Source organism: Silurus aristotelis, assembly GCF_946808225.1.
Source record: "Silurus aristotelis genome assembly, chromosome: 1".
Lineage (NCBI taxonomy): Eukaryota > Metazoa > Chordata > Actinopteri > Siluriformes > Siluridae > Silurus > Silurus aristotelis.
In genome coordinates, this window is record NC_139574.1 from 27,671,858 (window position 1) to 27,681,782 (window position 9,925).

Below are 9,925 nucleotides of genomic sequence, written 5' to 3' on the forward strand. Positions count from 1 at the left end.
GCCTCAAAAGCGGCTCGCGCACACTTCAGTGTTGTGATGGCAGTGCGCGCGGAGCGGAGTGAGTCCGAAACTAGTAATCACGGAAACAGAGTGAAGTCCTACAGGAACCCAAACCGGGATTATTCATCACTCACGTCTCGATGTTTATAGCGTAGAAGTGTTTCAGGTTTAGCGGGTGTAGCTTTTAGAGTCTCCTGTTAACGCGCGCGCTCAACCACACACACACACACACACATCACACACACACACACCTACGATCTGTGATTCTGCGCGAGCCTAAAAGCAGAAGCCCGAGATGAAGTTCATCGCTGCGCTTCTCCCTCTTTATCTCCATCTCACAGCTCTGAAGGTGAGTACAGCAGCAACGTGCTGCACTGGAACATCTCCAACATCCTGCTTTTCCAGCATTACTTCTGCTTACCAATACAGTGTGTTCTGTTACATGATCTCTGCAATGTCAAAGGCTTTCTATAACATTACATGTATAACTGTAACACTTAAAAAAAATAATCAATAGTCTAAAAAAGTTTTTAAATGGGTACAATAAAAGGGGTTTGTACTCATTTGTACGACTTTATCACATCTGGTCATTATTAAGTACACGGTTTGTATGCTGTAAAAGAATTCTTGATGGATCTCATTTAGCTGTGTAACTATTGTAGATGTACACTTGTAGCACAATCGCAATTACAAATCATTTCATACAACCCCATTTACAGAAATATCATTTCATATTATTGTATTATCATGGCATGATATATATATATATATATATATATATATATATATATATATATATATATATATATATATATATATATATATATATATATATGATTTGTGTATAGATAGTCAAAACCGGACAATAATATATGCTACATCAATGTGATTTTTCCTTTCAAACTATAGGAATATACCAGCAACAATAAATTAGCTATAAAACTAATGCTGTTTTGTTAAAGAAATCTGCTGTTAAATGCTGGTCTTTGTATTATTATTATTTTTTTTTTTTTTACACACCTCTCATTTCTATCCTTTTGTGCCATATTGTTCCCAGAATTCTGTATACATTCTCTCTCTATTCCCTGTATCAAAACATGGCATTCTGGAGAACTTTGAGAACAGGGAGAAAAAAAAAAAAGCTATGATCTAATCGGGTTGTTATGCTCGCTATCTTCAAAGGAGGACTCTGTTCTTGTGCTCGTGCGAGCTTTTTGTTTTAGGCATGAAATCGCTGTAAGGCAGATGCGGGTCATTCGGTGCATAGAAACAGTGTGAGGAATGAGGACAGTGCCACATCTGTCCCTTAAGTCAGCACATGGTGAAAAGGCAACCACAGCATAAGCACGGCTGGTTCTGTGTATGTGTATGTGTGTGTGTGTGTGTGTGTGTGTGTGTAGAGTGTGCAGAGTGTAGTAATTATCCTCATTTTCTCCTGGTCTGTGGATGGCAAGAGGGGGGGAGTTTGTAGTTTGGTAATTTGACTTTCCGTTTTGCTGCATGGCTTTGGTATGTGTATGTGTGGTTCCTCAAAATCCCCTCCCCTTCCTCAAACAGCCTCCTTTGAGGCGATTTTTTTGGGTCCTTAACTTCTACCTGGCAGGTCTGTAAATCAGGAGCTTGAAGTTTTATTGGAGAGAGAGAGAGAGAAAGAGAGACAGAGAGACAGAGAGAGAGAGAGAGAGATCAGCAGGGTAATTCATTGGGGTCCAAATAGGATGATCCATTTGTGGGAACACGTGTCACATTTTCACATTGCTACAAAATACTTTATATCATTTATGAGACTGGTGCAGTATCTACTTCTTTTCAGTTCGTACATGCAGATTTTTTCCCCTTTTATTACACATTGAGGATACTTTTGTACCACTAGTTTAGATTTAATTATCAGTGTGTATGTTAAAAAAAAAAGATCCCATGGATTTTGGTACATTTGACTTGATTTCTTATTTGAGAAAAGTTCACACGTCTGCAGTTCGGCTGCTGTTGAAGGTTTGTGACAGACATCTGGGTGTGAAGCTGTGGCAATAAATCCCATTTTCTGACTGAGCTGCAGTCTCATGTGCCCTTTGAAGTGTGTCTTTCAGTCCTGTCATTAATCCCTTACACACACTCCACATGCGCCCATACATCAAGTCCAGTCAGCAGCGTGTGTGTGTGTATGTGAGAGTCAGTGTGTGTGAGAATGAGTGAGTGACCAGGACAGCCGCAGAGCAGAGCTCGCTGATCTTTGGTGGTCCTTCTTTGGCAAACTGGTGGAAACAGGAACCTCTTAAGCTAGTGCTGAACAACTGTGCTCTCTCTAGGGGCCCTATCCTGTGTCCCTCGGAGCGTAGGATAAAATCTTTGTTGAGAGACTTCAGGATCAAAGGCGTGAGCCCGATTCATGCTAACTGACTTCTTTCGTATGCGACGTTTCCACCTCATCGAATCCGCTCGCAGACCCTGTGGTCGTTCCGACGATGTTTACCCGTCTGGAGTTTATTCAGTGTTTGATTTAAGTCGGAGTGTTTGGAGACAGTTAGTGCCAGCATAGTTTATAGAGTAGGCAACATTTAATGCCATATTAGGAAATTAAAAAGGGAAAATGTCCTTAATTGCCTAATATGGCATTCAGTGTGACCGAAAACAGCTTGTGCCGCTTCTCTCGCACGCTTCTCTCACACTATTCGTTTTGAAATAAATATAACACGGTTCCTTTATAACCCACCAATAGAACACTAACAATTGTACTATTGCAAAACCTTTCAAATGGCCATATACATAGTATATTCCTTTCTTTGATATTCTGTTTTGAAAGAGAGTTAAGCACAAAACAGAGGTTTAAGGATTTATTCTAAACGCATGTCTGTTTAATACCATACTGTGAAGTTCATATCCTGTTATTACAGCTCTCGTTCCCTCCATCAAGTTGAATCAGCATTGCGTCTTTTATGAACCGTAATGCCAGCTTAATACAGTCTGCCAGGATGATTATGGAATGAATGCTCAGCCAAGGCTGTAGACTGGAACTAGTTTTAGCCTGTGGGTATAGCTTTGTGCGTGTGTGAGTGTGTGTTCACGTTTCGACAGGTCAGTACACGCGGCCCAGAGATCAGAGAGAGCGAGAGAGACATCAGAGAGGTTGTTGAGGTTTTGCTCCCCCCCCTGCTTTGCAGGAGGTTGCTTGTTAGACATCTGTTTGCTCTTGTCAGCTCCCTGGAGGGCAAAAAAGGCCAGTCTGCCTTAAACCTAGCACACGTTTCAAGCACAGCAGTACCGACCTTTTCTCACACATCTGCAGTACTGCAACAGGGGGACACATCAAAGGGCACACACTCACATGCTAGACTCGCTTCGTCTGTCCGCACCCTGTCCTCAGGACTGCAGCCGTGTCCCCTCCCCGCTGCCGCATTTTCCTTCTTGGAGCACATGCGAGGACAGCTGTGGTATTTCTGCTCATATCTACGTCCTGTGCATTCATCCTCCTCTTGCCCTTTCCTCTGATTAATTTTCTCAGGTCTCTTTTGTTCCATTTGCATTCACACCCATGTGTGTAATGTTCCAGAGTGGCAGAACGGCCTTACCCTCCTCCCAGAACCCCCCCCCCCCCCCCTCTCTGCTGTTTTAATATCTTCTTTCCATTGTGTGTGGCTGTGTTTGATTAAAGCCAGTCACAGCTGTTAGACAGTAAGACACACTGGAGACATACCGCAGGGTTCAGGACCACTCAGGATCAGGGTCGGTCGCCAATCACTACAGACCAGAACCAACACTTTGGGGGGATTAGAAACAGTACACTTATATTTACAGTTAGTCACTTGGCAGATGCTTTTATCCAGAATGGCTTATAAGAGCAAGGCTGAGCGGTTGAAGGATAGTGGTGTTTCTCGAAGGCTTTTATTGGTTGTCTGACCGCTAACATAGCTCTCGTTTTCACTATGAGGGGGGGGGGGGGGTCGTTTGTACTTATGTGCCATGTTTTCTACTCGATGTCCTGAAAATGTAGCGTATTGAAAAGTGGGCTGATTTATTGTAAAGTAAATCGTTTCTTGCCTGACAGACCAGTGAGAAGTTTGAAGAAAGAGGTTCTAGTGTAATGTTAAAAGCCTCACACCAAAAGGTTATCTGATCCCCTGTGTTCTCCTCATCTGTCTTTTGAGGCGACTGTTGATCCTCTCATTTGCATTGCTAATGAATCATTGTTTTCAACACAGCCCCCGTTTTAACCTGCTAGACCACTCAGAACCACTGATATTCTTGTGCTACAGAACAGTCATGTAACAACTTCAAATAATTGTGGGTTTTTTTTGTTGGTATTATTATATTTTTCTAGGTTTTTCTTACACAGTTTTTCATGTTTTTATAGCACCAGTGCACTATTACATATTCCTTGAACATGTAACTCATGATACTTGGTAATAAAGATGAATCTGATTTTATAGTAGCGCTGTCATTAGTGCTGCTCTCCTTTACTATGAGAAACGTATCATTTGTCATTCAGCAGTGTGTATGTGTGTGTTTCTGTTTGTGCAGGTGGTGGAAGGTGATGTGTGTGCTAGCGGGAAGTTTACGTCTTCGGGTGAGTGCTGCAGTCTGTGTCCCGCGGGCACAGGAGTGGCGTCCAATTGTGAACAAGAAGACACCAAATGCCAGCCATGCCATGAGGGTGAGTGTTTCAGATACAGCTCCGACATCACGTGTGGGCAACAGTTATTTCCTAGAAGCCATTTATGTTCTGGTTTTTACAAAATCAACCCTTTTTGTATTTACTGACTCATTTTATTGAGCTGTTTAGTCACTTAAAATTTGTGAGGTTTCAGCTGGATTTGCAGTCATGTGCAGTCTGATTCCTCAGCCAGCAGGACTGTTACATTTCCAACATGATTTGATTGAGTATGTTTACATTTTCTTGAAAAGTAATTGTGTGTTAATACGTTTTATAACGAGAGAAAAAAAAATCCAAAGCTTTTTTCTCGTTTACATCATTTGGCAGACGCCCCCGTTCGGAGCGACTTACAATTATCTGTGGGTTAAGACCCTGGCTCAGGGGCCCAGCAGTGGAAGCTTGGTGGAATTTGAACTCGTGACCTTCCAATCGGAAATCCAACTTCTTAACCACTGGGCTACCACTTCCCTTTTTGCATAGTTCATGGCTAAAATTCAGCCAAAGAGCTTTTCTTTTCTTTTTAAACCAATGTATGCATATTAACAGTAATGTAGTGAAAAGTTTAGAATGTGGACTAAAAGTGAACCATTTGAGAGTTTCTTTGCCTTTGAATACATAGAATGACATGTTCCGACATGCCTAGTGCATGTATGTACTCAGTATAGGCTGTGAGGTGGTGCACAAAAACATTGAATTGAATTACTTTATTACAGTTCAAATCAGGAAACCTTTACTTTAAACTCTACATCTCGGAATAACCTGGCGTTCCATACTACCCCGAAGTGAACACATACATTTTGTTGAAGTTTGTTTGGAGAAATCGTGGATATAAAAGCAGTGTCCTTAAAAGGGTATAAAGCTCATGAGACTGAAACCTTGAAATTGTATAAATGATTCATGTTTAGTTCTCATAGATCAGTTAGTACATAAATACATTCATATACAAGTACTTTTGCTGAAGACATATTAAAGCAGAGTGTTTATACATTTGCACAAGTACTTCATCCATAGCGGAATGCTGTGAAAATATAAGCATGTGTTGTAAAAGCCGCTCCACATCTTAATCCTGTGTGTGTGTGTGTGTGTGTGTGTGTGTGTGTGTGTGTGTGTGTGTGTGTGTGTGCAGATATATTTGTAGGAATTAAGATGTCAGTAGAAGCTCATTCTTTAATCTCATTGTCCCTCCCTCATACACAGGTGTGACGTTCTCAGGCTTTGAAGGACTGTCAGGATGCCAGCCTTGTTCTCAATGCCCTTTAGGCATCCCCCAGCTGGCACACTGCACCGTCACCCAAGACACACATTGTGACTGCGGAAAGGATTTCTTCCTGTGGAAGCGATCGAACGAAACCGACTCAGTCTGTGCCCCGTGTGCCGCTTGTGGGCGTGGAGAGGGTGTAGTGCGAGCGTGCGGCCCAGCAGGAAACACGGTGTGCCAGCCGTGCGGTCCAGGCACCTTTTCAGAGGACAAAAGTTACAGCCAGGCCTGCATGCCATGCTCCCTGTGCAGCGAGGACGAGGTGGAAATCCGGTCGTGTCAGCCCGAATCAGACACACTTTGCATGGGTTGGTACACGACTCTGAAACTCTGATCTGTAGCATTTAATGTTCAGTTTTGATGTCACAATCCTGTCAGTAAATTTAGTTAAATAGAGCACCAATACCAATTACAACTAGAACAAAATTCTCAATAAAACACAAAAATACAGAAGAAACGTCTGTCTATTAAACGGTATAAAATAGCGGGAGCTAGGTAAATAATCACTTGATGAAAATGCATATTATTACCCAAACCAAAGCAACAATAGGCTGCTGTGTGTGTGTGTGTGTGTGTGTGTGTGTGTGTGTGTGTGGTCCGTGTGTGCTCGCTTGTGGATAAACACAACGCTGCTCACAGGCGTTACAGAATATCCAGCTCTTCCACTTGATATAGTTTCTGCTCTAATTTGCCACACGCATCGTTTATTTTATTCTATTTGAATTTGGTTGCTTTTGGTCAGCCGAACTCCTATTCGCGTGTGGAGTCGGTAACACAGGCCAGGCCTCTAAATATAACACAATACAATTTAACAACATAGACACATATAGACATGTATGTGTGTGTGTGTGTGTGTGTGTGTGTGTGTGTGTGTGTGTGTGTGTGTTAGTTATATAATGAACATGTGGCAAGCAGCAGCAGCACTGAGAGAGAGAGAGGCATTTTCTTCTCATATTAACTATCAGTGGTGTGTATAAGCCTGAATCAGGAGCAGGAAGAACGAGGAAAACAGGGTTAATAAACCTGTCACTGTGATGCAGTACCTTCATTATGTTTATGCATGTAAAGGTAATGCAGGAATGCAGCAGGTTTTGCTACAGATCTGACACCTACACCAACCGCCTCAGTTTGAAACGTGTGAGATTTGTTAAGTCGGTTAACAGGTTTCGAGGCAGCTGGATAGCGGGTCATGACCCACACTGACTGCTGGAGGGCTGCTTAAGACACAGCATGAGACAAAACACTCAGCCTGAACAGGGCAAGGCTACAATGTTTGATCTGCATTCAGTGATCCCACAAGGGTGTGTGTGTGTGTGTGTGTGTGTGTGTGAAATATTAATTTGGTTGGAGGGGATTTCCGCTATGGCAGGACTGTGAAGCTTCACTGAGTGATATTTGTGTTGTGTTGCATGCCTGTTCCTTCCTTACATTTCAGCGTACAACCTGGTACTCCAGTCGTGCCTGGCACGCAGGCGGGCTCTGACCATGTGTTGCTCACATTCTTATCTTGTGTGTGTGTGTGTGTGTGTGTGTGTGTGTGTGTGTGTGTGTGTGTGTGTGTGTGTGTGTGTGTGTGTGTGTGTGTGTGTGTGTGTGTGTGTGTGTGTGTGTGTGTGTGTGTGTGTGTGTGTGTGGTGAAAGCGTCATCTTGCTCCTCTTAATGTGGCTGTTGGAATTCTGCATAGATTCCATCCCTCTTGCGACCAGATGTTGTTCCCCGTCACTATTAATAAAGGTTATTAAGTATTTTAAAGCAACGGGGTACAGTGACGATATTTCGGATCGTCATGCGCGAAACATTTCTAAACAAACAGATTTATTTTCCCTTTTGTGAATCCTAATTAAGGTGTGGAGAGTTTACAGATGTGAAAAAAATCCTGTGTCGAAACTGAATACATATGAATGATGCGGATTCTTTGCCTGCAGATCAAAACCTGCACATCTTTTCGAGGAACGGATCCGAGGGCCCGTGGGAGTTTCCACGCCGACCCGCTGTGTCGGACGAGGAGCGTGAAAAGAAGAATAGAATTGTGACAGGATCGGAAGCTCCAGACCTTAACTCTCAAGACCATCAAGGAGGCAACAACATCCTGATCTACGTGTCTGTGCTGGCAGCCGTGGTGCTGGGACTCCTGATCTACGTCGCCTACAAGTGGTGAGAAATCCGACTGCTTTATTTTTGGAAAAAATGATATATGTGTCAATGAAATGTGCCAGTCTTACTGATACACTATGTGGACAAAAGTATTGGGCCACCTGACTTATCTAGCCATCCTTTTTTTTTTTATTTCCTGAACTGATACCACTGGATGTTTTAAATCTTCCTTTCCTTAGACATAACAATGTGTAGCAATTGTACACAAAGCAAGCTGCATGAAGATATGGTGGGTTGGAGTGGAAGATCTTCAGTGGCCTGCTATAGAATTCAGACATAAACCCTGTTGAACACCTTTGGGATGCTATAGAACGTCTCACCCAACATCAGCACCTGACTTTACTAACATCCTTGTGGCTGAATGAGCACGAATCTCCACAACCACACTCCAAAATCTAGTAGAACATCTTCCCAGAGGAGTGGAGGGAATTATTATAACAGCAAACTGGGAATAAATGCAGAACGAGGATAGTCAGGTGTCCATGAAGAACTCTTACTTGACTGTATTTCTATAGCACTTGCTTGTTTACCCACAGGCAGCTGTTTTATCCGACCCCAAAAGCCTGATGGGTATTAAACTGCTTAATGATTATAAGCTAATAAATATGTCTGTGTGTATTAGCTGGAAATCTTTCCAGCAGAAGCGGGCTCTGGGGAAAGCCCGTGCTGCAGAGCTGAACAACGTGGTGGAGGGCGAGAAGCTACACAGCGACAGCGGCGTGTTCCTCGACTCTCACAGCCTGCAGGAGAGCCAGCCGAGCAAAGGTAAGCACAGCAGTCTCACCTCCACGTGCTCTACACTGTTACCACTGCTACAGTACGTCCAGGCCGAATGCCAAACCAACACTGTCGTCTCCACTGCAGGCAGCAAGCAGAACGTGCGTTACGCGAACCTGCCCCCTCACAGGCAGGACGAGGTGGAGAAGCTCCTGGCTGAGGGTGGAAGCCGGAGCTGGAGGCAGCTGGCCAGCGTGCTGGGGTACGAGCAGGAAAAGGTGGACATGTTCGGCCGTGGCGAGGACCCCGTCCACACACTGCTGACTGACTGGGGGCTACAAGACGGCTCCACACTCGAGCTGCTCTCCAGCGCACTGACCAACATCGAGCGCCAGGACGTAGCCAAAGCACTCAGTTCCCCCAGTCAAGGAATCAGCATGGTCTGATCTGTTCATTTCACATGGACAACAATTGACCCGAATGAGGAAAAGAGCACAGCACTCGTTTCTGCATTACAGAAAAAAAGACTTTAGCTTCCAAAAAGAAGGAAAAGAACTGTATCCTGCTTGTTTTATAATCATTATAAGTGCCTTTTTGCTCATTTCTGCAGCGCTTTCCACCAAGATTGGATGCTCTGCTCATCTTCCGTTAAAGACGGTTTTGGTATTTATGTGCAGAAGACGGACTTCCATTTCAGAGTATTGACAAGCCGAAACAAAACACGGTACCTCTGTAACAGGAGGGGAGAAAAAGAATCTGTGGTTCAGATGGTTTTGGTTACTGCCTGCAGGTCGTGTTTTCCTGCTGTTTTCCACTCACTCCTGCAGGAGAGAAACTTATTCTTCTGGGGAAAATAAAATGCCCTTAGTTTTTACTAACGAAGGCATTCAGACTCATCGAATCCCGAGTCACACGAGCACACCATCAGGAGCAATGCGTGTTTTATAGGGATGAGGTGTGCTGTGTGGTAGCAGGAACTGATCATAAAGCACTGTTTCCGTGTGTGTGTGTAAAACAGTTCATCAGCATCTACAACTTGAGGGAGCAACATCATGCGACTTTGTGTTTTGTTTGTCCTGTCAATTATGAAAACATTTAGTCTTCTTTGTCTTTTAATAAAAAATAAATAAAACATTTTTAATAACCA

General features: G+C 43.4%; 1 protein-coding gene across 1 annotated transcript; it reads left to right on the plus strand.

Moving 5' to 3' along the window:
- Positions 1-9,925, plus strand: nradd (neurotrophin receptor associated death domain). The gene is made up of 6 exons (XM_083554463.1): positions 1-349; positions 4,516-4,648; positions 5,846-6,214; positions 7,833-8,061; positions 8,684-8,826; positions 8,926-9,925. The coding sequence occupies exons 1-6, from the start codon at positions 296-298 to the stop codon at positions 9,222-9,224; spliced, it is 1,227 nt and encodes a 408-aa protein (XP_083410589.1). The 5' UTR covers positions 1-295; the 3' UTR covers positions 9,225-9,925.

Coding starts and splice junctions, on each gene's coding strand:
- nradd (XM_083554463.1), top strand. CDS start 296: ATGAAGTTCATCGCTGCGCTTCTCCCTCTTTATCTCCATCTCACAGCT. Junction 6,215..7,832: donor ATCAGACACACTTTGCATGG/GTTGGTACACGA, acceptor CTTTGCCTGCAG/ATCAAAACCTGCACATCTTT. Junction 8,827..8,925: donor GGAGAGCCAGCCGAGCAAAG/GTAAGCACAGCA, acceptor TCTCCACTGCAG/GCAGCAAGCAGAACGTGCGT.